The sequence below is a fragment of the Pseudopipra pipra genome, chromosome 10 (genome assembly GCF_036250125.1).
Source record: "Pseudopipra pipra isolate bDixPip1 chromosome 10, bDixPip1.hap1, whole genome shotgun sequence".
NCBI lineage: Eukaryota > Metazoa > Chordata > Aves > Passeriformes > Pipridae > Pseudopipra > Pseudopipra pipra.
In genome coordinates, this window is record NC_087558.1 from 10,148,750 (window position 1) to 10,168,452 (window position 19,703).

Genomic DNA, 19,703 nt, shown 5'->3' on the forward strand with positions numbered 1-19,703 from the left:
TCCAACACAAAGGGGATTTGCATCAAAGCAGTGAGAAACACAATATCCCCCCAAACTGCTTGATGGGAATAAGACAGATAGTGGGAGGTAATCCTGTTACCAGCCCAGTAGCTCGCTGGCATGGGATGCTCTGCACCCGGAACCTCCTGTGCAGCCCTCAAAGCACTGGCCATGGCTGGAGTGCTGGTGTTTGCTGTGGGTCAGGCAGGGAGGTCGACGCACCCATGTCTGGGCTCCAGCTGTGCTCTCCCTGCTGCCAGTGCCTGTGTCAGGTCAGCAGGGGAGAACGTGGGCAGTTTGCAGAGCAAACACAAGTACAGTCAGAGCACACAGGTTTCCACTCCCACAGCCCTGCACAATGTCAGCACGCAGACAGAGCAGCTCCTTCTGACTGAGGGGAGGAACAATGGGAAGACAGCTGGATGTGCTGCCTACAGGAGCTGGTCTGTCACACCATCCCCACCACCCCGGCCGCTGTCCCTGCTCAGCGAGATGGGGCTGTAGGCAGGGAGTGGATCTGCTGGGGAGCAGAACTGCTAAGAGAGCAAGAAGGGAACCCCTTCTCCTGACACCACTGTCAGTCAATCATGTGCAGTCTGAGCAAAAAGCCCTGCAGCTGAACTGGCTCGTTTCTGACTCTCCCAAGGCAGGAGATGAGCTCAAACCAGTCTGCTCTGCTCTTTGTGACCAGCCCGTGCTGGCCCCATCCAAACATCCTCATGTCCGAGCTGAACTGGGAGTGAGATAAACCATGAGCAGAGAGCTTCTGGCTCAGAACTCTGAACAGGGAAAGGGGCTGGTGCCCCACTGTCAGGCAGTCGACTATCCAGGAGTGCTGCAGTTTCAGATGCTCCAGATAAATCCACGTTAGAAGTACTGGTGTTCCCGCTGGAGCACAGCCACTTGCTTGACACCTGAACACGTTCCTATTCCAGCACTGGTACCAAAGCTGTGAACAAATGCACTTGCTTCCCATGGTCCCCACACAGTGCTAAGAACAAGGGTAATTCCAGTGCAGTGTCAAGCCAGGACTGTGCTTACATCCCACTGCAGGAGGCATCTCAATGCACTCCCGGGAGTTACGTTCCTAATTTTAACTCTTCCTTTTCATGCGCTGCTGACTCAGTACATTTAACCATGGACTAGTGTTTTCCATATGTGGTGGCTGTTAACAGGTGACCTTCTTGGGTGGAAGGAATGAAGTTGATCACAAACTCTCCAGAGGGTTTGAGCTAAGGAAAAAGCAGGATGGGGGGGAGGCAGCAGATCTCTGCTGTTTATATCAAACTCCAGGCATGCTTTAGTAATGCAGCCAAACACCTGAAACCTGATGCGTGGCCTCGGCTGGGCCGTGCTCACTTCTCAGCAGAGAATGAAACAAAACTCTGGAAACAAAAACAAAAAGGGGAACAGGGTTTGCTTCTCCCATAAAGTGGGGTGTGCTGAACCTCAGGTCCCAACATGATTGTCCTGGTCACTGTGGGGTCACAACAGGGGCACAGGGGTGTGACCTGACTGAACCCCGTGAGCTCACACCTCCCGGGGAGCTGCCATAGACTCTTGCCAGGGGACTGTGGCCACACTGCCACCCCTCCAGCTCCTCCTGGCCTCCTCTGCTGCACCAGCCCATCCCAGGGGTGCTGCTCTCCAAACCAGCCTCACCTCGATCCGCAGAAACCACAGGAGACTTGTGTTTCTTGGCTGTATAGCTGCCAAGCAAACAGGCTGGGCACATCCAGTGACAGGAGCAGTGTCCCAAACCTGGCAGTTCTGAGGAACTGCTCCATTTTCCCAGCTATGGAGAAATGGGATCAAAGTGTACCTCCACGGAATTTTCTGCAGGGAAATTGTGAGCCCTGTGGAGAAAGAGTTTTCCTGGAAATTAAATGGATAAGAAAGGCTGGAGATTGGGAAGCTGGTTAGGAGGAGGCTTTAGCCTGAGGGGCAGAAATAAACATCTGGAGAGAGCTGGGCAGCCCTGACAGAGGCAGGAATGGAGTTCTCCCAAGTGACTGATGGAATCACCAGGTCAGACAAGGATGCTGAAGCAGCTTGATGAGCAGGGAAGAGCAGCATAGGATAACACAGCCTGTACAGGCAGGGAGGGTCTGTGGATCTCTGGCAATTTATAGGCCTTGCGTCCTATTTTTTGTTTAAATAATACAAACTAGTGGTGAGGAGGGACAAAAAGAGAAGTAAACATTCTGGCTAAGAACAAACCCAGAACAGTCTCAGTTGGAAGGGACTCAGAAGGATCTACGAAAAGTAGAGAACCAAAGCAGGTCCATCAAATGCCAACTGTGATGATGTGGAAGGGGAATAAACACCCGACATAGAGGATGTGACATTCATTGATTCAACAGAAAAAGATCAGGAAGAAATACTGTAATTCATGTGAGTTTTAAAACTTTATTTCAAATATCCATGGTTTCCTTTTATATTATCAATGTGCTAGACGTTCACACTACTGGCAGAATACAGGCAATTTAAAATATACAATATTCAGACACATTTATATGTAACAGAAATTATGGAATGTATTTACAGACATACAGCACAGGATGAAGCTTTAAAATCCTTTACTCTATTAATTACACGTTTACACTGTTTTGAGAAATAACAAAATTAGATCACTTTGTAAAACATCACAGTATCCATACAAAAGCATTTTTTAGATGTCCAAATTCACCTTTCAAGTCCTCTGTTTCTGAAACAGTTTTTCAAAGAACCATTTATAGTCATAAAAGGATAAAAATACCGTTTGCCATCCTGCTGCTACCAGAGGTGCTACAACAGAGGTGCTCTGGTGCTGTAAAGAGTTGTGTCTGATGGATTTGAAGTGGGACACCGGTGGTGGGGCCTCTCAAAAGCCTCCCCTTCAAAGGGGGAAGACCCAAACTCTGCTCTGCCCCGAGCCCCCAGTGGCTGGGATGCTCCATCTGGAGTGCGTAACCTCACTGAGCCTCAGATGCTGCCCAGGGCTCGCCAGGTTTGAGGATGGATGGTGACACCACACAGTCAGTGCAGGAACACCAGCAGCACGGAACACTCAGGTGGGTCCCTCCCACATCCTCCAACACAGAAGCCCCACAGAGGAAAGACAATCACCTCTTTGCTTTAACAAGGAACTTTATACATGTTTTCTTTCAAATATTCTTTTCATGGGATACAACGAAAATTGCACACAAATACACTGGAAAATCCCAACCCATTTTGCAAGAGAGAACTGAAGTCAATTTGGTGTAACACATTAAATAAACCGTACAATGAAACTTCAGGTTTGGATTTTGTCCTAAACATCTGGACCAGATTTAGTGCTTGCCAGCGTGAAAACACAGGATTACAAACGTCAAACTAACACAATCCCCTACACTGAAACTGCCAGAGTGAACATTGCTTAGAACCAAGTACCCAGTGCTGGGGACCCCCTGCCTGCCCAGACACAGCCCCTCCACGGGCTCGCACACGGCTGAGAGCCACAGGCAACGCAAACAGCCCCTTCTTGCCGGCCAGACTTGAGCCCCCACCACATTAATTACTAAAAACTAGTATTAATGAAATGTCAAACTTCCACCAACCTGAATAGTATTAAGTTTCATTCTTTTAAGTGCTGAAAGCTGGACTGAAGCAATCACCACACCCTTTCAATTCCATGAAGGGACTGGTTTTCTTCAAACAGAGATATTTAAATAGCCCACAAGAGGCGTGCTGCTAAATGCAACATGTCCCTGTAACAATACAGGTGACCTAATGTTGGAAACCAAGATGAAGTCAGTGCCCCCCTCTCTCAGATGATGTGCAAAGACAAACACACCAGGAACACCTGTGTCTGCGTCTGTGCTGTTGCCAGCAAGTGGCAGAACCTTCCCCTCAGCAAACTGCAGCAGAGCCTTCAGACACCTCTATGTAACCCTCTGAGAATGAGAACGCTCCTCACAAACAAAAATAAGTGAAATACAAGAGCTACTTCAGGGGGAAAGAATGCCCGTCTGGAGCTGCTCTTCCTGTGTGTACTGTGAGTTACTGGCACCTTTAGGCATCAATTCCTTGCAGGGCTCAGGAAGAGCATGAGGAGGTTTCTCTTTGCAGCTGGGCAGTTTTAAACACCCTCCAGGTGTTTTCTCCACTTGCAGCATGATCAGTCAATGCCAATAAGAAGCAACCAAAATAATGATGTGAAACAAGGGATTCAACAGTCACCACAATGGACCTTGAAAGAAATACATGAAGCAAAACAAAGTGGACACAAAACTGCAAATCAAAAGGGAAAAAACACAGCTAAGATCAGTCCTTGGCAGCTCCCACCACAGGTTTACTTCTGCAAAAATGACTTTTAGCTAACCTGTTCCCATTTCTTCTTTCTTTATCTGCATAAAATCCTCTTGGTGTATTCTGCTTCAAATGCATCCCCAAATGGAATACTACTGATGCCTGCAGTTGCTTTCAGACCCCAAGCACCATGTATTAGTAGCATAACATTCTGGGATGCTTGAAATTGGGCAAAGCCTGACAGAGGATCTGCATGGGTGGAGACTTGGATTTTGTGAGGTCTTTTTTGGGGGAAAAAAAAATTACTGTAATTGATCTGGTAGTGAGCTTGGCCTCGTCACTAGGAGCAGAGCACACAGAGCTGTCCTTGTTTTGCACATCAGTTTTCCAAGAAAATGCAAAACTTGTCGGCTGCCTCTCCCCTTCCTGTACACTGAATTTCCATTTTTATGTTAAGGAAAGAGGAAGTAAAACCACCACATCTCTCTACATAAACTCCAATGATAAAGGGCTTTATTGAAAGCCTTGTCAAACCCCCCAAAGAGAAGCTGTGTTTGCACAGGCCCTGCTCTGACAACACCCAGCCCACCTCGGGATCTCACTGGGCTCTAACCCTAATACATTCTGTGCCTGCAGGGGATGCTTCAGCCCCTCCTGAATGAGTTAGTTGACAAAGGGCTCCTAGAGAGCAGCAAGGTAGGCTGGGATTGTTCACACTGCAGAGAAATACACACTTGATTCTCGTGAGCCAGCAGAGATCTCCACCCACTGATGTCAGAAAAGTGTTCCAATAAAGACATTAAACCCCCAACAGAAAGTGAACCTAGAGAGAATTCTGATGGGATTAAACACCGTTTGAACAGATCTGATTTAGTATCTTTTACTAACGTGTTTTTGGTGGAGAAAACAGGTAGTAAGTTTTCCTTTGGGAAATTTTCTTTTTCTTCAACTTTTAGTAATGAGGACATGCCAACATGAGTTACAGCTCTGTGAGGTTTGACCCTGTTACCCAACACTGCAGTTTAAGATTGTGTGATGCAATTTTTAAAATATTATAATAGAAATAAAGGTTGTTCTTTGGAGGCAAAGAAACTCCATTTCTTTGCACTCTGTGGGTAAAGAAAGAAATTTAATTCCCCATGTGACCCCTGCAGCAACATCCTTTTTTTTACAAATTCCCCTAGGAACTGCTTTCCTAACTCTACATCCATATCTTCCACCTGCAAGGTCAGTTTCTACAGCTGGCTCCAACAGCCAGCCACTGGAATTCCTTGCCCTCCTCCCAACCCTCATTTTTTTAAATAAGGGGCAAAAAAATTGGTAGTAAAAATGTTACTGGAAACTGTTGTGATCTCCAAAAAAAATGGAGAAATGAAGTAAAACATTCCTGTCAGGAATCACGGAAACTCATTTCCTTAGAACAGAGCTCTGTGTGTTTGGATGCACTGCATGGGCAGTAAAGTCTTCAGGTCCTTCTGCTTAGCCAAGGTAACCCAAAAGGTCCCGGAGGTCTTTACACAGCAGACAAGTGGTGAAGTGGCTGCTGCTTTGGGGGTGCCAGCTCCAGGAGCGCCTGGACAGTCACAGCTACCTGTGTCAAACCCTTCTCTTCTAAAATATGCAGAGGCAAACATAATTGCTCCTGAATGGGGAACAAAACAAAGACAAAAACAAAATGGATGAAAACCACTCAACTGAAAAGAAAAAAAAAATTAAGCAAAAGGTGACTGAAATATGAAATGTTATGGACAGGCAGCACACACACACAGGGGTAGGACATGAAATTTCTGCTTGCGACTAAAGAACCATGACCTTGACTATTCAAAGAAGGTGGCCTTCAGCTAATCCCTGTGTTCATTTATTAAAAAACTCTACAAATAAGAATTTGAAAAAGGATTGTGGGAGAAGAGGGGAATAACAAATTGTCCTCCATCTCTGCCCACACTGACATGGCAGTGGTTTATGAAACCAAAAGCAGATGAACTTGAGGAGGGGGAAGCTTTGCTCCAACACGATGAACCTGCTGCAACACAGAGCAGGAGAGGAACCACAGCAGCACAGCTTCCTTACCAAATCACATCCCTTTTTGAGGGAGTCCTCACAGGACAAGCCTTGTCAGCTACAACCTGAGGGGAGCCCTGCTGTGAGCAGGGAATGAGTCACCACCACTCACTCACATCCCAGAAGTGCCCCCGGCTTAGCGGGCGACCCCCAAAATCCTTCTGAGGAATAACAGGAATACGCAAAATGCAAAAAGAGGTTTCAAAGTGTTTATTAACAGTTCTGCTATTCTCAGTCTAAGAGGTACTTAAAGCCTCATCCTACAGAAGTCCTTGGCACTCCTGGCCATCCTCACTCCACAACAGCCAGGATACATGTCCAACAGTTCTCTGTATCTGTAGAAAACAACCCAAATGTGTCCTTCCTATAGAGCTACAGAGACTATTTTTCATGTGTTATTTTCGCACCAACTGGCATTTCTCCACTCCTTGAGTCTTTACTGATTTCTGATGTTAAAGAAATCCTTCAGCACAAACTGTGGCAGCCAACATTCCTCCCGCAAAGCTCCGAGTGGAGAGAAAACAAGTGAACCCAGACTGAAATTCTCACAGGAAGCCACATATGATCAGGCTAAAATACATTTTTCTTCCAGCAAAATTATGTTACTTCGAAAAAAGTGTGCTTTTTAAGAAAATACTTGTAAACTTGAGGAAATATGCCTTATCTTTTTTCCTTATGTATGCAAACAGATAAGGGAAAAAGCTTTGGAATGACTCCATACCACAGACAGTAATGACAAACAAAATTTAAAAACTGGAAGGCACTGTTAGTGTAAAACCCCTTGCAGCTTTTATCACAGTGTTCACTAGAAGTTAAGAAACATAGGAACCGAGTTCATTCTAGTTCATACCAGTAAGCTGTGCAAAAATAGCTTACTTAAAAATAAAACAATCTCCCCCTGTCAAAGGTCCCCTCTTTCCTCAGCGATGTTTGGCTTGGACAGAACACTTTGTGTGGCTTGGACAGAGAGCACCAGCTCTTTGACTTGCTCCTTTGTTAAATACTCACTTTGTGGTACAAGAGCTTGTGAGATCCACGTACACATAACACATTTTACTGGTAGTGACCACATTTGCAACTGAACTCTTGTGTGTCTTAAACTGTGCTTCAGAGTTGTTCCAGGTTATCGCTGGAAGGCCAACACCACTTGCACTGGGCTTATGAGCCATTTACTGCACTTGCAGATATAAGAGAAATTTATTGAAGACATATTTGGAACAGCCATTTACTGAACACTTACCTGACACTGGTCTCTCAGCAGAGCTCCCTGAATCAATCTACACTCTGAGGAGACACGGTCTGTTACACACACACCAGGAGTGCCCTGAAGCTCTGAGGTGTCCCTGAGACATTAAAGCATTAAAGCACCAGGATGCTTTCCCTGGGGAGGGAAAAGCTGTGAAGCTTTATGGAAGACTTCCTGAGTTTTGTAAAACAGTGAAGAGTGCTTGTGCAGCCGGGGCTTATATTTCTGCAATTGCATGATACAAAGGTTTCTGAAAATGACAGGGTAAGAGGAAGAAGGGAATGAGCACGGAACAAGCTTATGTTGGGGCGCCCACGATCCAGCGGCAACTCAACAAGTTTTTGGTGAGTTTTATCCAGAGCACAGTAAATTGCTATGACATTCTGTAGCATCTGACAGAATCTTAAAAGACTTCTTTCTGTGCCAGAAAACTTAAAGCTGTTGAAGGGCTTAATTTTTCTGAAAATTTCCTGCTTGAACTGTTGTGAAGTTCAAGCAGCTCAGGATTTACTGACAGTTATTTTAAAAATCCTGAGTCAAAGTAATAAAACAGAGTCTATAAATTTGAGACATCAAATGCTCTCAGAAGCAGGATAAGGGACTGGGGTTAAGAAAAAAATAAAGCTACAAAAATCTGTGGACAAAACTTACCAGACCGTGTCTCCTAAGACTGTGAGATCTCATCAAGAACACTGACACTGAAAAAAATACTTCACATTGTTTAACATTTTTCATCAGATAATCCTCGGGAAATTTACCAGAGTGGGTGCAATTCCCATTATACAGATGGGGAAACAGAGGCACAACCTGACAGTGCAGTTTCCTAATACTTCACCATGGGTCAGCAGACTACAGAATGCAGCCATGTCCTCAGCTCAGCGTCAGGTCTACCCCAGGGACTGCACCTCCTCCCTCGTAAAGCATTTTATCTGCTCAATGTGACACAGCAAATACAAATGTGAATGAGGTCACAGATGGTTGTGTGGGTGCACCAATGTGTTTACACATTGTACTTGTCACCTCTGTCCCATCTGTGGGAAACGAAGCACTTCATACACACAGTCTTGACAAAACCCAAAATCTGTTCCCAAGCACCGGAGTGATGGAGGGAGGAAGCAGCACCACTACCCCTCAGCTAGAGAAACAGACCCAGCGATAGAACATACAGAGCGTTAGCATTAGAGTACAGTAAAACACCACAAAGCCCCAGAGCTGAACGGAAAGGGAGACAAGACTGGATTCTTCTGAATCTGTCCCCAGGGAAAGAAGAGTCTCAACTGTTCTTTTAACGCTGAGGTTTAGCTGAAGAATGTCAGAAGGGGAACAAAGATTGTCCTGTCCAGAGTGTGTGAGCAGGAAGGGAAAACAGACAGAAAAAAAAGGTCAGTCAGTGAGCCATAGCAACATCCACGAAGCAGTCAGTTATCAGACATCTCAGATACAACCTACATGTTTGAGAAGCACATCACAGCTGGTTAATTCTCACACAGAAATTTGCAAGACTCCTATTGCAAAGAACTCAATGTCAGTGAGGTGCCTGTCACTTGTACATCTCAAACTATTCCTTGTTGTTAAAAACAGCAGTTTACAGCAGTTTACACACACTTTAGTGAAAATCATTTTTCTCCAGAAAAGAAGAGGTTACAGGTTTCTGAGATGTTGCTGGCACTGAGTACTCACCAAAGCTCAGCCTCCACATGTAACTTAAGTTAATGAAAACGGCAGGACAAGGAATTATTCATGTGTAATTGATGCCTGAATGCAGCATCCTGCAGAAATATCTATTACTAATTAGAGTTTAAGAGTTCTGTAACTATTCCCACTGTGTGTTTTTCCCCTCCCTTTCCCACAGGTAGCTGCTATAATCAGTGAAATCTAGATGCATGTATCAATCTGTTCAGCTGCCAATTTCCTTTGATCCAAGGGCTTTAACCACAAAAGGTCCTACAGAAATGGCTGCTCTGCTGTAGTGCCTGTAATCAGCCTTTTCTAAAAGTAACCTTCCCCTTAGAAGGTAAGTATTCCTACATAGATCCATGCTTTCAGAAAGCCTTTTATTTTTGTAATTAGTATTAAAATGAAAGGAAATATCTGCAGGCATCTTTTGAAGAAAAGCACACTAGGCTGCCACGCCACTCTTACAAACAGGTATCTTACATTCACATCTCAGTGGATATGTAATGCAGACATGTGAGAGTAACTTTAGAGCTCAGGTGGGGGTGTTCCAGGAAGTTTTCCCAGAGAGACTCTCCTTGAACTCTTTCACATTAAAACAAGATACATGAGAAAAACAGGAGAGTCCCAGACAGTAGATGTAGCAGCTAGAGCAGCCTGGGATTACAAGGGACTTTTTCTTGATTGGCTTTTTTGTTTTTTTAATTGTGGGTCATTTCAGGGATCTGCTCTGTACTGCAATCCCATAAAAATTACATCTTCATACTTGAGGGAGCTATAAATAGGGAAGCTGGGATGGAATTGCACAATTTTGCTCCAGATGAATTTATATTGTGCAGCTCTGCTGGGATCAAAAGTCCAAAGTTTCTTAGGGGACCAAAATAGTGCAGGATCTCAAAGTAATAACAATCACTTAGAACTCCCTACCACATTCCAGCACAATTCACCACTGAGCCATGTGAAACTGCCACACAGCTCAATAAACATGGCATCCTAAAATGCCAGTGGCTCAAATGCCTGCAAATGAAACTACCTGAAAGCACCAGAAAACCCTGCATGACTGACTGAAGAGCTGCCTTTAGATGCATCTGGCACATGAGCCACTTTTCCCTTTAAGAATACTAAAGAAAGAAACCACCACCTACAACAGAAACATTAATGTTTTGCAGTGTAACAACCCAAAATCAATTAGTGCACTTAAAAAAAAATTCAGAAAAACATGAATGTATTAAAACTATTTCTACTGAGACAGCTGCTATGTAAGACAAAGTGCAAAGCACAGGACAGCATAAAACAGCATAAATGGACTAACAGGGTAGGATGGACTATTTTATATGTTCCCACCTCCTAGATCTTCCGAGTTTCAAAAGAGGACAAGGAATAGCAAAGACAGACTTGTACCATTGGTACATAACAAAAGAATTAGGATCTATGCAAAGACAGCTACCAACCATCAGAGAAAGGCCCATAACACTGCAAATGTTGGTAAGACAGGAGAGACATTCATGTAAGAGAATTATTGTGAAGGAATATGAAAAGCTTTGGAATATAAACAACACATGCAAAACGTTATCCAAATTTTATCCCACTTTTAAGCTGTCACATATCTAATCTTAAAAAAATATAACTGGTTTTTGAGAAAAACTTTCCAGTTCTAAAAGCAGAATTGACCTGCATCAGGTATTATGAATTTGAGGCACAACAGTGACTCAGACCTCTGATAAACTCTATCTGACTTCATTTTGCTCTGGAAGACCCTGCAAGATCAGTCTGATCAGCATTGCAGGACAGCCTAGACTTGAACCGTCTCAACTTTTGATCATTTTGTTTTAATCCAAACTTTCACAGAAGGTTCTATTTTCTGAAGCCCACACAAAACTGCATCTGCAACATTATATCAGGATAGCAGAAATACGTACCTGAGGCACTCCAATCCTTCTGCAAGCTTCCAAGAAATTCTCCACGTTTCGTCTGCATTTTGCCATTGTAAGTTTAGGCTGCAAAAAAGCAAAGGCATACAGTGTTCTTCACTGGCAAGATTTTAAAAGATTTTTATTTTTTATTTAAATAAAACTCTTAATAAATCTCTTTGCCAACAACATACTGCACTGACATAAGCTTGTCTAACTCAAAGCAGGCTCTGCTGAAGTTTGCTTTACTTAGAAAACCAAGCCCAATTTTCAAAGCTGTTTTATGAAAAGCAAAGTTATGAACACTTAATGTTTTTTAAAAAAGAACAATTCTAAGCTCTGCAATATTTATATACACAGTGTTATATAAAACTGGCTAACACTTTTACATGATTATTGTAAAAAATGGTTTAACTCTACTCCAGCCAAAACCAGCACGCTGGCTTTCATGCTGTGATTCCAGAGCAATTTCATTATATGAAGCAATCTAGAGTCTATTGTGGATTACTATAATGCAAAAATATATAAATATCAAACCCTATTTCAATTAACAAAGAGTTAAAAAAAAAAAAGGTTAGATGAAACCAAAAAATAATTGAAGCTTGCTGCTTGTCGGCCTCTTGTAGATGTGTTTGATGTAGCTGTTTGAATTGCACTCACTGGCATTTTTCAAGAGAGGGTTTTTCTGCAGTCAGCTTTCACACCTCTCCAGACATACCACAGCACAGGCTCTGTCTTGTTTCTGTTCTCGAAGCTTATTCCTTTCTGGTTCAAGAGACACAAGCTCCCTGCTCCCCTGGACAAGCTACTCACAGTCTATGTAGCAGCAGCAGCCAGTGGCCTCTGTGAGTTCAACACTTCCATAAGTGTTGGGGCTTCTTCTCTCCCCTCCACATGCTGCATTTCCCCACCAAGGAAGCAGGTTAAAGGCCAGCACTGACTTCTTTCTCCCAAAGGATGAAGGGAATACAAAGATCACATTGTGCCTGGGGAATGACACTGTGCCTCTTCTGCTCCTGGAGCCACGTGACTAAAGGCTGCCTCTTCCTTGGGATTCACATGACAAAGCCATGATTTAATTCCTCACACAGAATATTCAGGAGCTCACAAAACCAGGCCATTGAAAAGATCTTCTTGGTGACGCAAGTCTTCTGAGCAGTTGCTACATGCCTTTGCTCTGAAGGATTCCACAATCTGCCTAAAATGTTGCCGTGTCCAGTTCAATCCTTCTCAAAATAACGAGGGCATCTGCCTGTTCCCATCGAGTCCCAGGGAGAGGAACCACAATGATACCATTGGCAGCCCTGGAAGTGCCAGTTCAAATTCCAACCAACACAAAGAATGACTCCAAAAGAAGGATAAGTGAACACTACATGCATATTTCAACTTCTTCCCTCAGTCTTCAGTTTTTTCCTTTATTCATACAATTTAAAGGTGCATAACAAGCAATTTGTCTGTTCATACTACTTTTAAGTAGCTGATCCTAAATATTTTTACTAAACTTTGAATTCTTCAAACATAGATTAGGTAAATAATCTGCTGTTATCTTGCAGTTTTTGACCTTTCCCTAATTCTGTGCTTTCCCTAAATGATACACAGTAATGTGGCCAGAAACAGATCACCCTCAGTGTTTTCCAGAAACACTGAGCCAGGCAGGGTAAGAGAAACAACTGCAGAAATTTTCAAACTTCTCTGTGTGCTTCCCTCCTTGCTCTCAACAGTCCCCTGACACAACAACTTTTTTTTCCTGTTATCACAGAGGTATGACTGGATTTGTTTAGTTCCAGGAGATGGTGTTCTCCAAATAGTTTGAGTGTGCTCTGCTAAAATTCCTAAGCAGAGGAATTTCTAGGGCTGTGGACACAGGAATCAACTTAGTCCCTCCGCCTGTTTTGACTGTCTTCTGTAATGGGATCCTACTTGTAGAGAATGTTGTAATTCCCCACTATCTGTTTTCCTGAACTTCTCAGATGTTTTGATCTTTTGAAATATCCTATTTCAGTTTTCATGATGAACTCTTACTTCACTAGTCTTCAACTTAACATGTTTAGGGAAGACTTGAAAATGTTAACATTTGCTTACAATCTGTGTCAGAAGTAACTTCATTTAAACGAAACAAACCCAAACAGAATTTCTTTTAATGACACTACAGACCTGTTTCAAACAGGACAGATGGTTACTTTTTTGTCATGTAAGTCCACAGAGAACACTCGGTTTAGCATTTTTGTCTGGATCACAGGACTTTGTTGGATGTTATTCTGGACAGCTATAAAATACTGTCATTATTACCCACTTACCACAGCAGGGGAGGGGACGTGAATGCTGGGGACAGAGCGGGGCCGCACGTGGTTGGCCAGATGGCACAGGACAACCCCGTCGGTGAGAGCGGCTCCCAGATCGCTGGGCAACGACACCTTCAGCCGCGACTCGATGTTCTGCGGAGAAACGGACACGGACACACACGGGGACTGAGGGCTGGCTGCCTCCAACAGATCCATTTGCACAAGTTTGTACAAGGCAGAGCTCCTGCATTCCAGCTCTGTCCATCCTCATGGCATTTCCAACCAGCCTTCTGAATAACCTCAAGGGAAGCTCTGTGCACTACTGAGGCCCAGAGCCGGCCGCAGTCTGGGAGCAGTTGAGTTCAATGAAGAACAGTTTCATCGTACAGCACAGTGGACTAATACAACCATTATTCAAAAATAATGGAAATCAGGATCTAGGAACAGTATTCCTAACCCTACACATCTTAGAGAATAGTTCTGCCAAGGGAAGTGAAAATAATTGTCTTCGTGGCTTGGAGGACAATACAGTCAACAAAAGTCAAGACAACATTTTTGCCTTTAAATAAAAATCTGAACTACTCAGCATAAACAGTCCTTTAAAAAGGAGGTAGTTATAGCATTAGTATAAGAGAATGAATAAAAATTCAATTCAGCTTTCAAACTATTTAAAATAATGCTGTGTGAATTTCACTTTTAATACTGTATCTAAATTTTTAAGTATTAAAAAAAGATTTAAGCTTACCTGGGAAGTAGAACAAGAGACAGACTACATACTGAACATTCTGGGATAAAAGAAGAGAGGGTGTGCAGACAGCACCAAATTTTGTTTTACTTAAGGTAACTTTCTTCTTTTAGACAAAGATTGTCCTTACTTTAACAAAGAGAAGAAATTCTCTTTGTCCATCTGGGATGCTTATGGCTTTTAAGATTAGCTTCAACAAGCAAATTCTTATTTATTGGGAAAATTCCAACAATTAATGAGAGCACCTCAAGGAATCCCTTCATGTTCTCCAGAAACAAGTCTGGGGCAAAGTAGGGCAGTACCTTAAAGCCATGTGGCATTTTCAATATTCATGTTTATTGTCGTTGTATCTGGAGACAAAATAGGAGTGTGGTGGCCTTGGACAGACAAGAAGCACAAATATAAGAAACATTTGTGTCTCAAATGTTCTGCACTTAACTAAGGATAAGGCAAGAATCAATAGACAGATCCAGAACACACAAGGAAACCATGCTGTCAGCATGACTGGCAGCAGTCTCTGCACTCCATCTGCTTTTCTGTGGGCTTTACAGCAAAGAGGAGTTTTAAAAAACAGATTAAAAGAGGACAGCGAGGCAATTTTCCAGGGAGTTCCTTACAAGTGTAAAAGCTGATGAGGAAGAAAGGAAGCACAAATTCATGTTAAAAGCAAAGTTCACTGGACACTCAGAAGCAGGAGTCAGCATACTTTATTTTACAGAACTTGAAGATGACTTTATCTACCACAAACAACCAAGTGAACACCACTGCACCCCTCTGAAGGAACCACAGAGACTGTACCATGCCACTTAATTTTGGTCAACTATGCACCATATTGGGTCAGTGAAACTGGTGCAGAAGACAAAGGCAGATTGAGCAAGGTCACACAATTACTACAATGTCCACGTTCTGGCTCCTGGCAGCACTCACCTTGCGAAGCTGCTCTATCAGCTCCAACTCTTCCTCTCGCTGTTTGGAGTTTTGTCTCACTTGAGGGTCTGCAGAATCATGAGCAGGAGACAAGGCACGGGTAGAGGATGAAGCTACAGCTAGAAGAGAAGCATGAAGAAAAGAAAATCACTAAGCACCGTTTTGCTCTGTGTCATTTGGTGCTGCACTGCACGTGACAAACAGGGACAGTACATTCCTTTCCACACCTTTCTTGCCTTTAATTATTAATCAAACTAATGCTCTACTAATCTAAAGGAGGTGTTCTTTAACACATTTTTCTTTCTGTTGAGATTCTGTTCTTTCTGTTGGGTAATAGTCACGCACAAATAAGGACAAAGTTTTGCCAGATGCAGTATGTTGAAGTGGTTCAGTCTTTCTCCAGAAATTGCAATTCTGGTGTATGCTACCGTGCAGTGCAAAATTTATCAAGCTGCCTTCACCAGTTGTTGAAGGCTTGTGTAGCAAAGGTGCAAGCAAATACCAGGAAGAACAAATTCTCATATTTCCACAGATATGACAAAGGAATATCTGACAACTCTAAACAAAACAGTTTGTTCACAAAGTATGTAATGCCACCTGTCTACAAATGGCACTCTAAAAGCAGTTTGATGATAAAGACCTGAAGTAACCAAACACTGCAAACCCCAGGTAATGCAGATGTCAATATAATGTAGCAAAACTAGCTGTTTTCTGAGCTATATAACCTACCTTTCTTGGCTTCATCCCTGACAGCTGTTCGGAAAAGGAAACTCTCAGGTCGCTGGGAAGGGTTTCTATAGGAAGGCGGGGCTGCATGGCCAGGATATGGAGGGGAAAGGTGGACTAAACAAATGTGAAAAGGCACAGGAAAGGAAGGAGGAAGAAGGAAATGGTTAGAGTTTAAATAGGAAATGGGTTCAGCAATGTGGTAATTAAAAAGAACAAACCAAAAATTTTTATGTAATAATGACAAAATAAATTACAGCCATGCATGATAAAAGCACAGAGCAGGAAAAGGCACTTCCAAGGACACTTGCATGCAAAGCACATTCCACATACCAATTCCAACAACTGTTCTGACTCTTGCTGAATGCATCTGTGTGCCAAAGCCTGCATGAAGGCCTAAACCAGCCAAACCCTATGCTCTGCCTGAGGACATGTTTCATCCCTGTTGTCTCTTCCCTCACGTTTTTCTAAGGAGACCCAAATAACTGGGTAAATTCTCAAACACAGCAGTGCCACATACAGAGATAGGAACAGATGCTCCCTTCTCTTCATAAGACAAAGAAGCAAGCAGGCATTTTGATCTTATTTTTCAGAAATTTTTCTTCCTTTCCCTGTTACCTGTCTGAGTGGTAGGTGAACCAGAGGAGATGGTAGATCTGTCATCACTCTGTGAACAAAAAAGCAGAAGAGTATAAATGGTGCTAATCTGGAAAAGCTGTGACTACATTTTAATTTGCTGTGTTTTAAAAAAAGTTCCATCATCTAAATGCGTTTAAGAAAAATAACCAGAAATGTGAAAAAACACAGTATGTTGTTCTCAAAGTCTCATCTCTGCAGAGATAAAGCTTTTTCCTTTGCAGAAATGACACAACTGCTTCTTTCTGAGGAAATCAATGATGAAACAGCACTGACTGTTTACTCTTCCTTCCAACCCAAAGTGAAAAAGTATTCTTTGCAAAGGGAACACCAAACCCCAGGTATTTAGCAATATGCAAAACTGGCATTACAGTGGCCTCAATAAAGATACACCTCTTTGACACCTTTGTTAATACAAAACTGCTATTTACTGAACATCCCTCCCCAGTAAAACACACTGTGGTTTTATCACAGTGCTTACACAGCCTAATGATTTCCTGTGAGAAATGCATTCAGTATAGCAGCTTCCACAGAAGAGAAAGAAAGAGGTAAAGAGTACAAGTGTACTTTTGATGAACTCAACTTGATCAAGAGTAAATGATCTTGTACAGAAAAAGTAACATCAAAGACAACCAAGAACCCCTCCGAGCAGAGACTGGTTACCATGTTTTTATAGATCAGGCCTCCTGTAGACACAGCCTAAAGCTAAGATGAGGTAATACCTACTACAGTTTAATCAGGTGAATCGGATTCATACCCTACCTGAACTTTGGATTAGACGCTGACAGACTAACACCTGTTAAAACAGATGTGTGGATCCGAGATTTTTTGTTGGCTCTACTGGTGAATGATAATAGCAAGAGATACCTTGACAGGACTGAAGGTAGAGGCACTAGGCAGGGTAGTAGCACAGCTTTCTTGGTTCAACCCTGAGAGTGACTGAATGCAGAAAGAAAGAGAAGGCAGTAGCAGAGTTAGAGAGCAGCTGACAGGTCATGTACAAAGGTGGAATGCAGCAAAGTTCAAAATGAAGAGGTGACCATGATCACATCCTCAGAAACAATCAACAAGCAACAGATCCATACTTGCTAAACTACATTTAAAGCCTTCCTATCCTCCTGAACTTTCTGGCTAATAAGCCTGGGAGGTGCAATGTTTCTTTTACACATAACACAGTGACATTAAAACGAGAATTAAGAACAGTAAGTGAGGCAAAAGCTTCTTTAGCAACACCTATGCCATCAGAAAAAAGGAAATTTTACCCTACAGCAGTCCAATCTAGGCCACTATTAAAAATAAATAGCTTTCTTTTTAATGTTTTGAGAATGCTGTGCATTTTTAGTCAGTTATTTTCCGATCAACTTTGTAAAATCTGAGAAACTCACATATAATGGGGTCAATAATACGTACTTTGTGTTTGCCACAAACACCTAACGCTGATCCTTGTGATTACACACAAAGTAAATGAGATTCTGTGGGTGGAATCTACCTCTCAGGGAAGATGTCAGTGTCAGAATTTACAGTGCTGCCATAAATAAAACACAGCCACATTTCAATTATCACCAATATGAAACCCAACCAAATAAACAACTTTTCCTGTTTATAGAACAGGGACTCCAGTGTGCCCATCTGTCACTGACAAGTCAATCTAAAGGGCCAAATTCTGTGTCTTCTGTTTTCAACACAGTAAACATTTGAGGACTGAATGGCTCAAGAATGAAACTATACTTTCTGAAACAGCACTCAAATAGCAAAGTGAGGAAAGAGGAATGTTCTTTCACAGGAAAGAACATCAAATGACACCTAGAAACTCTACAAGTAGTGAAAGACACACTTGGGAATGTTAATATTTAAAACATTTGCAACTATTCCGCCACTTCAGAACAGGACAGCACAGCCAGAAGGACTTGAAGGAGAGGTTTAAACTCAGGGCAAACCTTGCACACAAACATCTTTAAGCCCCGTGCAGATTTAACAGCTGATCCTCAAGACAGCCTCTTTCTCCAGAACAGGACAGAGCCAAAATCGTGGGTTTGTTTTGGTTTGTCTTTTTTAAGAGTTTCAAAATATCACTTGACTTTCACAACACATTAGCTAGCACAGGAGAACAGTAAAATAAACCAGAACGGGGTGAGCTGTAACATTAAGGTATGTGTTTATTCCTGTATGAAAAGAGCAGGGTAACCTTGACACAGACTAACAAGAAGTCATCACAATGCATGTACCCAGCAGTGGGCGAAGGGAAGGGGAACACGGCACAGCACAGGGCAACAATCACAACAGCAACACACCACATGCTCTTCACCTGTTTGCAAGTCCCTGGCCTCCTTTTAATGGTATTGGTGTTATTGTCAATCTCAAACACAAAGAGAGGCTCAAAGCCATTCTGTCAGGGACAGTAAGGAAAGAAAGAGAGGGAAGAAAGGAAGAAGTAAGGCAAAGAACGACTGTAAGAAAAGGCAGCCACAATACTAGAGGAGCCAGGATGCTGCAGTTCAGACTCACACCACCCTCTGCACATGCTGCACGTGGCTTTTAGGTCTAGCACTGAAGTCAGAGCAATCTCCCTGTGCCAGGAACAACTGTAGATACAGGGAGTGCCAAAGCAAAGCCCAACCAGCACCCTGCACAAACCAAATAAGGATATTCTAAGGGAATTCGGTTTTTAAACATTTGAATACACAAACAGATACCAACGGTCTGAGAGAAAACTCCAGGATACAATTAGCATAATTCAAGTTCTGCTTACTTTACCCATACCATTATTATTTGTAACACTCTGGTGCCTAAGAGCCTTAACTTAAAATGTTTCTGAGATCCCATGTGCTAACACTAACATGACAGCCTCAGGCCATGTTTGGGACCACAACAATAAAACACAACACAAGGAAGGGAGCACAAGGCAGCAATGACACAAAGGTTGTGAAAGGAAGAGGTCACTGCAGCTGCCTGATGCTTATTAAGCACCTCATGGGCTTCACAACAGAAAAATCAAGCAGCAGTTAGAGAGGATGTTTTGGGTTTTTTTCCCCTTCCATAGTGCTAACCTTGTAAGGGACAGTATAGTAGAAAACAAGAAGATATTTAAAGGAAAGTGAGATTTAGAAGCAATGAAGGCTGAAATCATTAGCCAAATCTAAAACCTTGATACCAGCTCAACCAGTAATCTCAGTTGTAATGAATGGGACCACCCTTCTGAGAACAGCAAGAGGATACAGCTAATATAA

At 42.8% G+C, this 19,703-nt stretch overlaps 1 protein-coding gene across 19 annotated transcripts in view; it reads right to left on the reverse strand.

Annotated features, from left to right (window-relative positions):
* Positions 1-2,389: 2,389 nt before the first annotated feature.
* LRCH3 (leucine rich repeats and calponin homology domain containing 3) overlaps positions 2,390-19,703 on the reverse strand; it is a 63,788-nt gene continuing 46,474 nt past the window's right edge. For 5 of the 19 annotated variants that reach the window (XM_064666150.1, XM_064666145.1, XM_064666146.1 and 2 more), the window contains 8 exons: positions 18,782-18,862; positions 17,344-17,415; positions 16,459-16,507; positions 15,844-15,957; positions 15,115-15,233; positions 13,458-13,595; positions 11,170-11,247; positions 2,390-8,911 (listed from right to left, as the gene is read on the reverse strand). In XM_064666150.1, the coding sequence (XP_064522220.1) occupies positions 8,708-8,911; positions 11,170-11,247; positions 13,458-13,595; positions 15,115-15,233; positions 15,844-15,957; positions 16,459-16,507; positions 17,344-17,415; positions 18,782-18,862 (855 nt within the window). In that variant the 3' untranslated portion in view covers positions 2,390-8,707. Of the gene's footprint in view, positions 8,912-11,169; positions 11,248-13,457; positions 13,596-15,114; positions 15,234-15,843; positions 15,958-16,458; positions 16,508-17,238; positions 17,416-18,701; positions 18,863-19,703 lie in introns of those variants that run through there. The other 14 variants (XM_064666156.1, XM_064666154.1, XM_064666153.1 and 11 more) reach the window with 11 other exon arrangements.